General features: G+C 40.0%; 1 protein-coding gene across 1 annotated transcript in view; it reads left to right on the forward strand.

The window, feature by feature from the left end:
- The window catches only part of OBSCN (obscurin, cytoskeletal calmodulin and titin-interacting RhoGEF), a 141,641-nt gene that overhangs the window by 97,926 nt on the left and 28,762 nt on the right, over positions 1–14,953 (forward strand). The window contains exons 76-79 of the mRNA XM_088534760.1: positions 197–364; positions 649–751; positions 1,360–1,489; positions 2,638–2,743. Of these exons, the coding sequence (XP_088390886.1) occupies positions 197–364; positions 649–751; positions 1,360–1,489; positions 2,638–2,743 (507 nt within the window). The remainder of the gene's footprint in view (positions 1–196; positions 365–648; positions 752–1,359; positions 1,490–2,637; positions 2,744–14,953) is intronic.

The following is a 14,953-nucleotide window of genomic DNA, read 5'->3' on the forward strand; positions in this document are numbered from 1 at the left end:
ATCTGGAGAACTCTGAGGATGAGGATTCATCCTTCTGGAGGAGGATGAGCTTATTGCTCAACTAACAGCTTTAGTTGCTGAAAACAAACACAGTGCTCAGACCTCTGACAAAACACATGGATGCAATTCTAGGGAAAAAAACATAATTGATACCCAACTATTTACTAAGACTTTTTTTTTCCCCTGTATCTTTAAGATGGGAAGCCAGTAGAGGTGGATCCACACCACATTATAATAGAAGATCCTGATGGTTCCTGCACACTGATCTTGGACAACCTAGCAGGCAGTGACTCGGGACAGTACATGTGCTTTGCTTCCAGCCCTGCTGGAAGTATCAGTACCTTAGGAAAGATTCTTGTTCAAGGTAAAATTCTGCACAGAGGTATTGTTTCAAAGGGGTCTGTTATGTCATACAGTAAACTTATATATTAAGACATTCAAGAGGTTCTGTATTATATATGCAGTGTACTCCCTTCAGAAAGTTCTTTAATGGTACAGCAGTATGAATTGTTTTTCGGTGAGAAAATTGGGGTCTTCTGTGTCTTGTGTCCAGACATCATGAGAATTATCTGGTTAGGGTCACATTCCTTGTATCTGTTATGGTAGTCATATTTCCAGTTATTGGCTAACTTTACCCTTCCTTTGCAGTGCCACCACGATTTGTGAACAAGGTCAGAAATGCTTATTACATTGATGGGGAAGATGCTCAATTCACCTGTACCATTGAAGGAGAACCTAGACCACAAATCAGGTCAGTCCTTCAGGAGTCCTTTTGGAACAGATTCTCCTTTACCATTTTCCATGGTTAGAATAGTCTCCTACCCTGTCCCTTAAGGTTATGAACCCTTCTCTGTCTTCTCTAGCCTATCCCCATCCCAAACCTGACTTTTTCTGGTCCCAACACGCTTGGTATTCTCATGCAGTCTATTCCAGCAAGTATCTGAAAGGAAACACCGACTGAAAATACCTGCATAGCACTGTAACAGATCTAATGCCCTGTCAACATTGTATGAATCCTTTATGTTCCCTGCCCTACACTTGAATGAATTTTATCAGCAGCCAGTCTGGGGTATTCACATCAAGAGCTCATTGTAGCTGCTCAGAACTGGGATTGCTGCTCCCTGCACTGGCTAATGAGATTTCCTGAGCAATCTCATCAGCCTGAGGAGTTCAGTATCCATATGTGATCTATCTTTAGATCTATCTGCTGGGAATTAAAAGTTGGTGTGGGATCCAGACTTTTCTGTAATGGTTAACTCCTGAGTTGTTTGTCCGCTGGCCTGGATGAGATGGGTGAGTGTGCTGAGGTATCCCTGACATTGTATATTTTTCCTGATTTACATTCTGTGTTTTATGCAGCTGGTACAAAGATGGTGCACCACTGACAGACACTACCAAATACCAAATTTTCAATGAACCACGCAGTGGGATATTAGTTCTGGTGATTAAGAATCCGTCCAGGGAAGATATGGGATACTATGAATGTGAAGTAAGTTCAAAGACATGTACGAATCTGCTATCTGAAATGTCATAAATAGGAGAATTCCTTTCCTGGGAGAGATCCATTGTATGAGATTAGTGACTGATTAATTTTTGCATATCATGTTAGAAAAGCTCATCATGAAAGTGAAGTTCTCCTGAGCTGGGTCTGGGCTATGATAATCCCAAAGCTTCAGAATATTTTGGTCTGTGATTTTGGTTGTTCAGATAAGAACAGCTTATTCTGGAGCTTAATGGCAGATCTGGATTTCTAGTGTTACCTCTGTGCAAAGTTTAGGAACAGAACATGACGATTTGTTTCTGGACTGTTTTAAAATTAAGAACAGATTCATGCTGCTCCAAAGAAAGCATCCAAATTCAGAAGAAATAATAGATTTCAATACATGAGAAAACCACGGGAATATGTGTTTGTTTAAAAAGTATAACTGGAAGCATCTAATAGATTAAAATAATTTAAATGTACTGTAAAAGTCTTTTTAAAACAGTCACAATTTATGCATTCATTGTAATAAAATATGAACAAGTTCTCGATGCTCAGGGATAAAAACAGTTGACCATAATATAGAAATTTACCATGGGTCAGCTGAATAACAGTAAATGTATCTTAGTTCACAGCAACTTCAATTATTCCTCATAAATTGTAGGCAATCAGATACAATTTAATGACCTTTACTAAAAGCTGAGCAAAGTTACATTACTTTGCATTTGTCATAAGCTAAAATCCCCAAATCCCTTACTTTCTTGGTTGAATAGGACTCGGTGACCAAAGGGCTGATGAACAACTCATGTTTGGCTACCATTTAAATGGCATGTAACAGAAATATGTGTCTGTTGGTGGAGATAGAATAACCTTAGGGCAGAATCACAGTCTGCAGAGCCAACTGTGAGCAACTGTAGGTTAGCTCAAGGTAACTTGTCTGTGCATGCAGGTCATTTGTGCTATAGCATTTTAATGAACTCCACCGAGCAACAACATGATCGTTCACACCATAGCTTAGGTTTGGGGCCACAACTTCCTCCGTTACTGCTATCGCCTAGTTACAATGAAAGTATTAACTGAGCTGCAATATCGTATAGAAGAGCTATATTGTATTAAACCATGCTGCATTTTATTCAGTACTGAATGATTCTCTTTAGCTGGTGAACACATTAGGGTCGGCAAAAAGTGGAGCAGACCTTTACCACCAGAGCGCAGCAGCCCTGGCTCAGGAAAGGAGAGCAGACCAAGCCATTGGTATAGAAGGTATGATCCTTGACCAGCTCTGTAAGTATGTCAGTGAAATACTCTAAAACCATCTCACCGAGATCAAATATATTTGCCATCTTATCCATGTTGATTGTTGGTGTACACGTATCTGTATGTCTACGGAGAGGTGCATGGGTATGCTGTGCCTTGGCTCTGTACCCATCACCATCTGTTGATTTCCAAACCTGGCAAATCAACATCATCATATAATGCTCAAAAGTGCATTATATGGAGAAAAAAAAAAAAAAAGAGGAGCAAGTGAAGGGTATGTCACACCACCACTAATGCAAAAAAAAGTTTCTCTTCCTGTTGGAGTACTTGAAAATGTGTGTTTCAATTGGCAGAATATGAGTTAAGTGTTCCTGACAGAAAAAAAAAATGGAATCCTGCAGGTGAAGCTGCAGGTGTTTTGTGACCTCTTCCTGAAACACCACCGGGTAGTACCGGAATTGTTTGAGAAAGCAGAACTAATGGTTGTACATCCTGAGCAAATCTACTTCACCCATTAGCAAGGGCTGTTGAGCATTACACCCCACATAGTCATATATTTGAGTTTTTTTCCCATTTTTTTTTCCAATTGAATCGATAAGATAATATGGACTGATCGGACTGGACTGGACTGTATGCAGTGAAGCATCTCTTTCTTAGCACTTTTACAGTGTGACTATTTTAATTTACTTTCTTATTTAGGTGATGGTACAAGTGGTAAGTTGGGAATGTTCACTCCAAATCCATCATAACTGAGTTTAGGTGAGAGGCTACATCTAAGCAAGGAACATTTGTCAATATGGGGAGCTGGTTGCTGTTACCAGTTAGAAGTGTGCTTAGCATGCTAGGCATGGGCACAAGCGCTGTCCCTGTAGATCTTTATCAAAAAGCCACCAAACATTCAAAAGCATTGCAGGGAGAATGGTTTTAGCATAGTAATACTGTAACTGTCTCAGGAGGATAAAACTTAAAATATTTGAATGCTTTGTCTTTGCTGTAACCTAAAGACAGAAAAATAAGTTATTGTCAAGGTGTTACCTTTTGATGAAGTTTCTTTGAAGGAGGCAGGTGATGTTGTAAAAACAGACAACGGTTGTAAATCAGCATTAGGAGGATTGTTCAGCTCTCAGGGTTTGAAATATAAATGTTCAGCCCCAGATTACTCATGTGCTGTAATATCCACAGCGATAGAAGATTTTGAGGTTGATTGAAGAAACATAACTTGGAGATTTCCTGAAAGTTTTGGAAGTGTTACAAGATCGTTTGCCATCGGTGCTGTGATGCCAGACTTGGCAAGGGAACAGAGAATGGCTCATCTCCTCAGAGGAAGAGTGAGCAAGCTGGCTCAGGTCAAATGGAGCAAAGGGTAGTGTCGAGTCAGGTGCACACATGGGACAAGCTGGTTGTTTTGAGCAGTATCACGAGGGATGAATTTGCCATAATGCCCTCAAATGGAGAGGGAATTTGCTGCTTTCTCGGCAACCTAGAACTGGCTTCAATCTAACTATTGAATAATCAGGTTCACCAGGCTGAGAAAAGGAGGACTGAAGGAGCTCATGAAGACTTTCTCTTTCCATCTTTATAATCCTGTCTGTTTTCAAGAATTGGATTATTTGTAGTTTCACCAAGAAGACAACATCACTACTGTGTGATTTTCTTCCATTAGCAAATAGGAATACTGTGTTGGTTTCCTAGTCCACCTGCTAGACCTTTGTGGGTCTAAGTTTTCCCTGATTTATCGTTGTTTCTGTGAAGTGGTTACTGACAGAGCCTCTTGAAACCCCCAAGGGCCTTCAGTTGCAATTAGTTTTAGTTTTTAGTTTTTTGTCTCTTGCCTTTCTGTACTGTTCATTAAACCGAGCAAAACCTATGGACACAACTGGGGATACCATTTTAGTACAGTGGTTTGCAGGCCCTGACCTGCAGTGACAGGATTTTCGTGACCCATCACAATGGGTCTGAAAAAACAAAGTTCCTGTCATTAGGTTTTAATCCACAGTATTGGAATTTGGGCACATATTGGAAGAACCAAATCCCAAAAGAATGGAAACCACTGGACTAAGGAATCCCTTTTGCGAGCAACTGGCAACTCGGGTGGCAAGCCTGAAACGCTGAGGTCTGCCTTTGGTACCCCTGGTCGCTGCGCTGAAGTCAATGGAGAGGTGCTTTAAAAACCCACTTTGGGTGGATATTGAAAGGACATTAGACACTTAAATAAAAGCAACTGAAAGAATATCCATCTCTTTGACTTCAAGTTGAGTATGTGCTTTGTGGCCAACCGTCTTGCTGCTTCATCTGCATCCAGTAGATTTGTCCTGATGTGAGCTGACTTGCAGTGACTCCAGCATCCTTTTTTAACATATTAATGTTATGACTGAGCACCCCAAGTTGACTAACTTGTGAAAGTCCTACATTTCTGGAAGGCGCTCGGTTACCATCCAAGCTGGCACATCCTGGCCGTGCAACGAGACAGTTGATGGTGAGGGAATGGATGGGCACCACAGGTGGAGATAAGCAGAAACTTAGAGAAGATAAGTACCCAGAATATAGCATTTAGGGCAAGGAAACAAGGATTTCTTCATAGTTCTGCCTTAGTTCTCCTTGAAGAGCTTTGGAACAGTTAGCTACATTGTACCTCCAGTTCTTGGTAATACTTGTATTGCAGGATACAGCCAAATATTCCGAGGCTTTCAAAGACAACATTTTTTTTAAGAGCTAGAGAGGCACCATATCCCTTAGTGCAGTGCTGTTACTGAAGGAATAGGGAATATGAGTTTGTCCCCCTGACCTTTTTAAAGTATCCCTGGTAGGGATGTTGATTAGTATAGTTTTCTAGATTTAGGGGAGAAAGTAGAATATAGAGTTTGTATTAAGGGCCGTGCCAGAGAGCACCTTTAATCCATTCACATCAACAAGAATTGACTTTCCTTCCAACTTGCCCTAAATGTCTCATAACTTGTGAGTCAATGATTTCATGCATTAACCAAAGAGGAGTCTAGTCCTGTAGAAGCACTGGCTGATCCTAATGCTTACAGCTTTTAATCTGCTTATCAGGAGCTCTTGCTTTGCAAAGCTGTTTTCCTAAAATGCTCTTGAACAAGTTGAAATGATAAATCCGGTGCAAAACCTGAAGCAGGGTGTTTTTCTCTTGAAAAAGGCAACCCAAATTCTCTCATCCTACTTTCGTGTGGTTCTGTCCTTCATATAGGTTTGCTTAGATCCTCTCTCATACCTTGGATAGTACATATAAAATTCCTGTCTCACACTAAGCTGCAGATCCTCAAGACACCTTCACTCTATGCTGTTTACAGCTTTCTTATGCCCAGGGCTGTTAACTTTTGCATACTGAATCCTTGTGACATTGGCTGCAGGTGGAAATACTGCAATTGATGTCATTTGGACAGACAGCAAGAATGGGCCTTAATAAAGCAAGGCATACAAGAGAGTTCCTCCTGCAGACACAGAGGAATTGCATTAAATACATATTTGATTATCAGTTAAATGTAGCTGTGTTGAAACAACCCTCTAAAAAGTGTTGTTTATGTATATAATCAAATTAAGTAATGACCAATTTAAAACAGAGTCAATTCTGTTGCTGCTTATATATTCATCTCACTGTATAATTTAATGAGATTTTTCTAAAAGTTGTGTATAAATTGCACAATATTGATTTAAAGGCTTAAAAAATTACTGAAAATTTCTAATATGGGTGCAGTAAGTTATTTGAATTCTCAGCTCATCTTCTATCATAGAACAATACCTATTTCATAATTAAAAAGTGATGTTTTAAAATGCTTTATAATTATGAGGTAAAGATAGGTAAAAAGGCTATATTGTACTTGAACTAAATGAGAAACATTTGAAAACAATCTTGTCCTTTACTTCGTTGATAAACTCTAATCCCTCAAATTATTTGATTTAAACCAAGACTTATTTTGTAATTCTGGAGTAACTTGGATGGGTCTATTGGGATTGTTCCAGATTTGTACTTCAAGCTCTAGGCCAGATATTAACATGAATATTTTCACAAAATTCTCTGTAGTCATGATGAGATTTCCAGTTTTCTTATTGGTAGCAGGGAGCCCTTGGAAGTTAAGATCCATCTAAGTATTTTTAATATCCAGACATTACAGTTTGGGACCAGTACTGAAAACATCAGTATTTACCATAAGCTCTATCACAGAGAATACAGATATTACAAGTTCCTTCTGCAATAACTATGATTGTATGGAAATAACGCAATAGCCATTTTGGTAAATGTTACTTTTTTGATGGCCTTAGTTGCTATCAGAGTGAGAAAGACTAGGAACAGCAAACAGATTTCTTATTTGTTGTTTATTTTTGCTATTCTTTGATTATGCTGCAGTTCACTTTGAATTGTGCCAACTAAAACTTAACTTATTTAGTATAGAGGGGGGTCCTGAAGATTGCAAACTTATTGCTGGAAAAATATTTTGAGATGAATTTTTTTTGAACTTTACTAACTTTTAATTAAATAAAAAGCAGATTATGCTGTTGCTTTTTCCTAGATAGCAAGTAGATTCGGCTGTTCAGAATGTAATCAAAACAGTCTGGTTCAAACGGTGTCTTAAATTTATGCCAGTAGCTAGGTTGGGAATCTGCTGAATTTTTTTTTAATGGGTATTATCTTTCTTAATTTTGAAATGTCCATTCTAAGAAATGCATGGAAAAATCTTTGCTTTTTGTTTGTTCTTGATATGCCTCAAGAACTTCCAGTACTTTGGGACAAGCCTTAGAAAAAATTATACACGCTAGCAAAAGTCACGTGCAGCAGTCGTAGGTGTGTTACCAAGCTCCCTCCATGGTTTCCTGGGGATTTTGTGATGCTGATTTTCTGTGCTGCTGATAATTGCAGTTTTCATTGTTATCAGCAAGGGTTTTTGCATCTACTCTCCAAAAACTTGAAAACTGACTGCTGAGTGGTTTTAGGGCAACTCTTTTTCTAATAAGACCTTCTCAACTTAAAGAATTTCAGCTCCCCAGGATTTTCCATAGCACTATTCCCTAAACCATCACCGTCTTTACAGGAGAAAAAAAAAAAAAAAAAAGCCAAAACAGCTTTGATCCTCCAAAGAAAAAATAACAGGATCTCATGGTAGAATAAACAGTGTTTGCCATATGGATAGCCACAAAATAAAACCTCATTGTAAATCTAAATTGTTCATTGTTAAGGCAGAACCGTGAATGCTCATTCTTGGTCAGAAACACTAAAGATAATGCTGGAAGTAACCACAGAAAGCATGGATGGGATGGTACAGGTGTTTTTCTCATTCAAGTTTATTCTGATTAACTACAAAAGTTAATTTAATCATTTCAGCTTTTGCCTTATCTAACCCCATGCTGTTCATACTGTTTTCTTTGTAGTCACTGAGCAAGAGACTAAAGTGCCCAAGAAAACCATCATCATGTAAGTGCTTTTTTTTTTTTTTTGAGTAACTTTAGTGTTTTGCCTTGCTGCCTATGCATGTTCCAATAACAAGCTTGTGTTCATTGGCCATGCAAGTGTGTTCATTCCCATCCCACGAGATCTCATGTTGTTTTGTGTTATGCAGAGTCACAACCTGAAAAAATCTTACTGTCTCTCTCACAAGATAGTAACACTGGTGTTGGACACAGCCTGGGCCAGGGTTTTTTATGGTACTATATGAGAATAAATTATACTGAAATCTGCAGGAGTCTCATAAGGGCTCAAGAAGGGTGAAATCTGTTCCAGTATTGAAAAGTAACTGTTTCTGAGCTCTGCCCACTCAAAAGAACCACAGCTGCAACAATGTCTTATAGCTCACGATTATTTCCTTCTGCTTCCTCTTTTAAAATGTTAAGAAAAACCTTTTTTTCTGATGAAGCATAAGGACGTTTAACAATGCTACACATTTTTACTGCGGTGACTCTATATTTCCAATATCAAGTATCATCCTGGTAGTGATTTTTGCATACTTTCAGCCTGGTTAATATTGGGTGTCTATAATATGAAAAGCTTGATCGGAGCAAGAAGGGTATTTTCTCAGTCATGTGTAGACCAGAAGCATTGGAATACGAGCATTGGAATCTCACAAGATCTTTCTAAGTATCTTATGGTACTTTTAAGTATCATAAATAAGTATATAATAGACTGGTCTTACGTGCTAAAAAGGGGACATTTTCTTTCTGTGTTAGACCTTCAGGACACCTCCATGAAAAGCTGTACAAATCACATCCTCATAGTTGTAGGTATTCATGCAATTATATTTTGGAGAAACACGTTCCCACGAAAGTCAGAACTAAACCTAAAGTTGAGCTGTTGCTAAAACTAGTTCTTGACTTTGACATTATTCTAATAGTGGAACTTTTTTTAAAACAAAACAAAAACCTTTGTTAAATGGTGAGAAGGATGTATGAAATGACAGCTGAGATCCGTTTAAGCAACAGCTCTGCCTTTCAGATCTTACTATGCTCTTTGCCCATTTTGAGCTAATGGTCTTTAAGAGCACAGATCTCTCCTCCTAGCAGTCCCAAAGGGGGTTATTAGATTAATGAGCAAGATCAAAAATCAATAGAAATTCACCTCCGTTTACTGTGTAGTCATGAACTCAGTAGAGTGGACCTTTGCTTGAAGGAAGACAGTGGTGGGATACAGATGAGAAACGAGTGTGAAAGGGCACATTCCAGCTCTCCTTCAAATGAAGCAAACTGAGCAAGAGAAGCAACTTTGAAACTTTACTAGCAAATTCTAAATCACTAATTTAGAGACAGGGTTGACCAAAGTTTGGATATGCAAATCCCAGAACTTAGAAAGAAACACCACAAAAAAGCATTTTAACCTTACAATGTAAAGCAAAGTCTTTAGTGCAGCTGCGATTTCATCTTTTTCAGCAGTGATTTACTCTCATGTAATTCAACATAGCAGCATGGTAGTTATAAAGGTTATAAAGAACCTTCAAGCTTTAGAGCTCTGTAGAGGTATGAGAGAGCAGACAAGACCAGCATAAGGTGGAGGAATAGAAAAACTTGAAGGAAAGGCTGAAGCAGTAGTAGTTCTGGAAAGGGGATGCTGTGGAATAAAGATAATTTCAGTATAGCTGGTCCAGTCCTGGACTTTACAGCCTCCCCAAGGGTGAATGGCTTGATAAAGAGAAGAAATCTGGTCTCCATAGGAGAAAACAATACCAGGTTGGATCTAGGCTCCAAAGATGAGCGTGATAAATGAGAAAGATCTCTAAGAGAATTTGCCTTCCAACCTGGCTAGGCAGTGGCAACAGGACAAGGCCTCTTTTCACCCTGCCCTGTAGATCTGCTCCGGAGCCAAAGCAAAGGTAGCTGGAGGGCAGAGCTCTTGGCTTTCAGTGGCAGAGTGGTCAGAAGAAAGGATGAGGATGATGAGGAAACAAGAGAGAAAGGAAGGAATGAAAAGATTCATAAACACTCCTTCTCGATTCAGGGCCACTGTCTTTTTATCCTTTAGTTACTCTACTTTTTTATTCCAGTCTCTGTTGCCTAACGTTAGAAACAGGAAGTAAAAAATATACTTTAGCTGTTATTTGCTCTGAAGTGATTACCTCTGCTGTGGAGCATCTGCTTCAGTATACCTCCAAAGCAAATATCATCTTTCCCTTTGAATTTTGCCATAAAAAAGAAGAAAATTCTGTAGGAAAATCTGTCTTAAACACGTAAATTAAGAATAGTTAAGTCTGAGCTTAAGCAGTCCTGTCCCCAAGTCTGCAGCTCCTTTAAAGACCCAGCTTCTCCAGGGATGGGAGCAGAAGAAAAGATGCTGAGAAATCCTAACTGCTTTGGATATCCCCCAAAATCTAAAGTAAGGCCAACAGAATTATTCTGAGATATAGTTACCATGCATATCAGACCAATCTGGTACTCCTGTATCAATTGCTGGTAGCAGGATCAGGCTGTGTCTGCAATAACAGTAATATGGCAAGTAAGAATAAGTACAATTTGGCATGGATGTTTTCTGTGGGAAAACGTTCTAACTCTTTTCCTGGCTTCCACAAATGCTTAATGCCCTTGTAATATAACTGTTCTGTGTGTGAAAATGCAGACCCCTGCTTCTCAGAAACACAGCTAATACCTCTTCTCAAAATACTGGCTTTAATCAGTAAAATAGAACTATAGATAGGTATATAAAAAAGGCATAAGCTACTGACCCTTTAGAAATACAGGACCTTTTTTCATTAAATTTGATAAAACTGGGGCTTTAGCCAAGGAGACTCAGGAACACTCCTTGAGTGCTTAATATATTTGGGTGGACTGCTATATTGATCTGTAGTAGCGTAGCAGATGGTCAACACGAGTAAATGATATATAGCAGCATCCAGAAGAATATGTCTCAGCTGGACACACTCATGGTGTGTTCATGCACTCAAGGAGACTAATGGTGCTTGGATCCGGGGGAGGGGAATGGCTTTGAGGTTTTGCTTGGTTCAGAAAGTAAGCTGGAGATGGGCATGTGGGCGTGCGCGTGTGTGTATCCCTTCCAAAATGACACTCTCATCACAAAAAAAGCTGAAGTGCTTACAAAACTAACACCACTGTCGTGCCTTGATCGGCCATGGCATGTGCTGACATGGAGTGTGGCTCCCAGAAAAGTCTTGTCTTCCTGCCAACTCCATCTCAACCATTTCTGTCATCAGAGAGGAAACTATAACCACTGTGGTGAAGAGCCCAAGACAAAAGGGAAGGGTTTCTCCTGCACGTCCTTCTTCAGGTTATTCGCCTTCCCGCTCCCCAAGAGCAGAGCCAATTCCAGAACCAGTTTATGTTTCAAAGCTCAGGCAGCCAGTCCACAGACATGAGCAGGAGGCCACGCTGAAGTCTGCTGTTCCCATGCTTTTTGTAACTGAACCAGAGGACAGGCAAGGAGCAGCAGCTAGAGATATCGTCGTTGAGACCACGGTGGAAGAACCAAAGCCCAAATGGGTTGAAGTTGAAGAAATAATTGAATTCAAGGTGAAAAAATCCCCAAAGCCAATGAGGAAAAGAGGGTCTTCCCCAGCAAAACAGGAGAAAGATGACTCAGGGGTGTTAACGTTCACTTTTCCGAGCTCGAGGCCTAGGCGTTCCCCAGAAGATGATCCAAACACCAACAACTCCAACAATAAGTTAGTGGAACAGTCAAAATCTTCCTTACCCCAAGACAGTCTCTCCGATGTTGACATCCAGCCCCTGGCGTACGCAACGGCTCAGGAGGGACCTCCAGTCAGCAGTGAAGACAGAAGTTCTCCCTGTGGATCTGAACAGCTAGGAAGCAATTCATTTTTTGATTACGGAACGGAAGGAAAGGGCTATGCACAGGAAACAAGCGCGAGCTATGTCTCAGAAGTTACTTCCCCATTGCTTGCATGTGGGGGTGAGCCCTTGGTCTTCAGTTTTGAGACAGGTGCTGTGGACAAGCCCGAACTTCTGTTCTCACCAGTAGGCCCGGAGGTTAAAGAAGAGGCAGACGAATTAGACATATCTTGGCCTGCTGGAGAAGAGATGCCAGAAGTAGTGCAAGATATTCTTCCAGAAGAGGATAATGTTGTTATCGTCGATGAACCAGAGGAACTGCAGACAGATGACATTAGCACTCGGGACCGCAAAATCCTAACCCACAATGGAAAAGTACTAACTCTGGAGGATCTTGAAGATTATGTTCCTGAAGAAGGTGAGACCTACGGATGTGATGATCAGAGCCATACGGCTGACAAACCCTGCGAGATCTCAGTGCTCCAGACAGAGATTAATGAGCCAACGATTGGAAAGCCAGTTCTGCTGAACCTGGGGAGACATGTGGTTTCCAAGCCAAGGCAGAGATTTTTCAGCAAGTTTGAGGAGCACGTTCCAGGAGGCGTGTTTGTGTCAGCCTCTAGAGTAACCGGCGTGCAGTCTGTAGGACCCTCAAACATCTCTTTCCACGTCAGCGATACCTGCATGGCGGCGGCGCCTGGAGTGCATGCGGCAACAGCATCTGCTGCTCCCTCCTTCACAGTGAAGCCATCCTTCTGCACCGAAGTCCAGCTCTCAGCAGACAACGGGCAATCGAGTTTTAAAACTGAAGTTTCCACAAGAACCCTCAGCTATGGGACAATTGGCGAGCCTGTAACGTTGCATATCAGCACAGAAGACCTCTCCCAAAGCTGAGCAGATACAAGCGTAATTTTTAATACCAAAGAAAACAATATTAAAAAAGAAAAAGAATAAAAACATTCTAGGTGAAGGGAATTGGTGGTGAGGATTGCAAGGAAACATGTGCAAGGGAATACCTTTGAGAAAATGTATTTAACTATGCAGAGCTTTTCCAGTCTTAAAGGGAACATGTGTGTCAGATCAGTTGATAATTTTGAAAGCTTTGGTCAAGGTGAACAAATATCATTCCATAGTGGAACAGTGATGGTAGGTTTAGGAAAAGCCTGATTCTCCTGTCTGTGATGAAAATGTAAATGACATTTTTGCCATGAACTTAAACATGATTTAAAGTGCTAATTTGTAAATTTTGGTGTAGCAAGAAGGTGAAAGTATCTAAGCTTTTCAACATCCTTTAGCAGCCAGGATGGGTGCAGGGTTTTCATCTAAAGCAATCTCCTACCACTGTAAATGCCAGAAGGTCATGCAACTTCACACTGCTTTGACTCTACTGTGTACTTTCGACACCAATTAGCTCTACAAAAATTACTTTTTAAAGCTTTGAACATGCACAGTCTGGTTAAAATTGCTCTGGACTTTTACTGCAGAATGAAACATATTGAAAGTACTGTATGTACTAGGAATGTAAAAGGTCACTTTTGGCTGAAATCCTGTCTTGACTGAAGTCAGTGGTCAAAGTCCCATTGATTTGAGGAAGACTAGGATTTCCCTGTTCTCTTCAACCAAAGTTATGAAAAGACCATCATTTTAAAGTTACTGTTTTCAAGTCCACTTCCTAGTTGTCTAAAGACATAAGTTTCATTATTCTGCATCCAAGCATTGTGAATTTATGAACCATATCTGTTAAGATATGGACTTTCCTAATGTGCACCAAAACAGTAAAAGATAGCAGAAGATGCCTACTACATCTATAATCAGAAACTATTAAATATAAAGAATGACAAAATCAGTCTTCTTGATGAAGTGTTCGAATGATAAACTACAATATTTGATCTCCTGTACATGCCAGTGGTTAAATGTTACTGTTAATATGTTGATGGTTAATGTCTCCTAAATTTGCTAAAGGAATTTGCCACTGAGCTACAGCAAAATGCAAGAGCGCAAAGATAATTTACCAAAAAAAAAAAAAAATGCAAAGAAAGAAAGTGAGCTTTACTACAAATATCTGGCTGAAAATTATACCTGATTATAATGTTATAATGAAAGGGGCTGCTTTGAAGCACTGTCAGTTCCAACTGCATCATATCACTGTAGCCATGTATGTTTAGATGTGCTGTAGATGCCACATTGGGTTGAGTTGCCGTGGAACTTTGCCTAGGAATAGGCAAAGGAAGTTTAAGCTAGGAATATGGTTAAGAACGTGGTTCTTCAAAGGACTGAATACCACATAGGTGTACTGAGCATGGCCCATTCCTGTTGGCTTCACCAAAAATGGATATTGCATAGACCTTCCAAAAGTCGCTCAGTCCTGGAAAGTAACGGGCTCATGGGCCCTAATATTGGCCCAGCCAAGTATTAGTTGAAGTCAGCTGGAGTTCGTCCTTGCTCTCACTAGGACCAAGCACTGACCCTGTCTATCTGTCAGAGGTATGAGACAAGAAGTTCAACACCTTTTCCCAGCTGAGTTGTGTGCAGCAAATATTTTCTTTTGGATGGTACAGGGAAACCACAAATGCTCAGACATGGTTGAATTTCTAACTGACCTGATGGGGACTAAGTGAGTTTTTGCCTTGGCAATGCTGGTGCGTAATGGTCTGTCTCATCGTTTTCCAGCTGGTTAATACCATGAAACTTGTTCTAGAGTCCTCCAGGTGATATTCCCACTAAGAGGGATTGAATTTAAGAAAGGTGCTTGTAGAAAAAAATAGTTTTCTTTTTTTAATTATTATTATTATTCTCTCCTGTGTCTGTATCTTGATTGTGTGGTGACTGAAATGAATGCATTAATTTGGCAGCCTTTTTCATTGCAATATCTGGACAGAATATTATGTGTAATAACATGTGCACTATCCTTATGATATACAACACATTTCCAGTGACTACAAGTGGTGAAAGAAATCAAGCCTCTGTAGTGTTATTCTT

The sequence above is a fragment of the Tinamus guttatus genome, unplaced genomic scaffold, assembly GCF_059628265.1.
Source record: "Tinamus guttatus ecotype Peru unplaced genomic scaffold, ASM5962826v1 Tinamus_guttatus_pri_ptg000599l, whole genome shotgun sequence".
Classification (NCBI taxonomy): Eukaryota; Metazoa; Chordata; class Aves; order Tinamiformes; family Tinamidae; genus Tinamus; species Tinamus guttatus.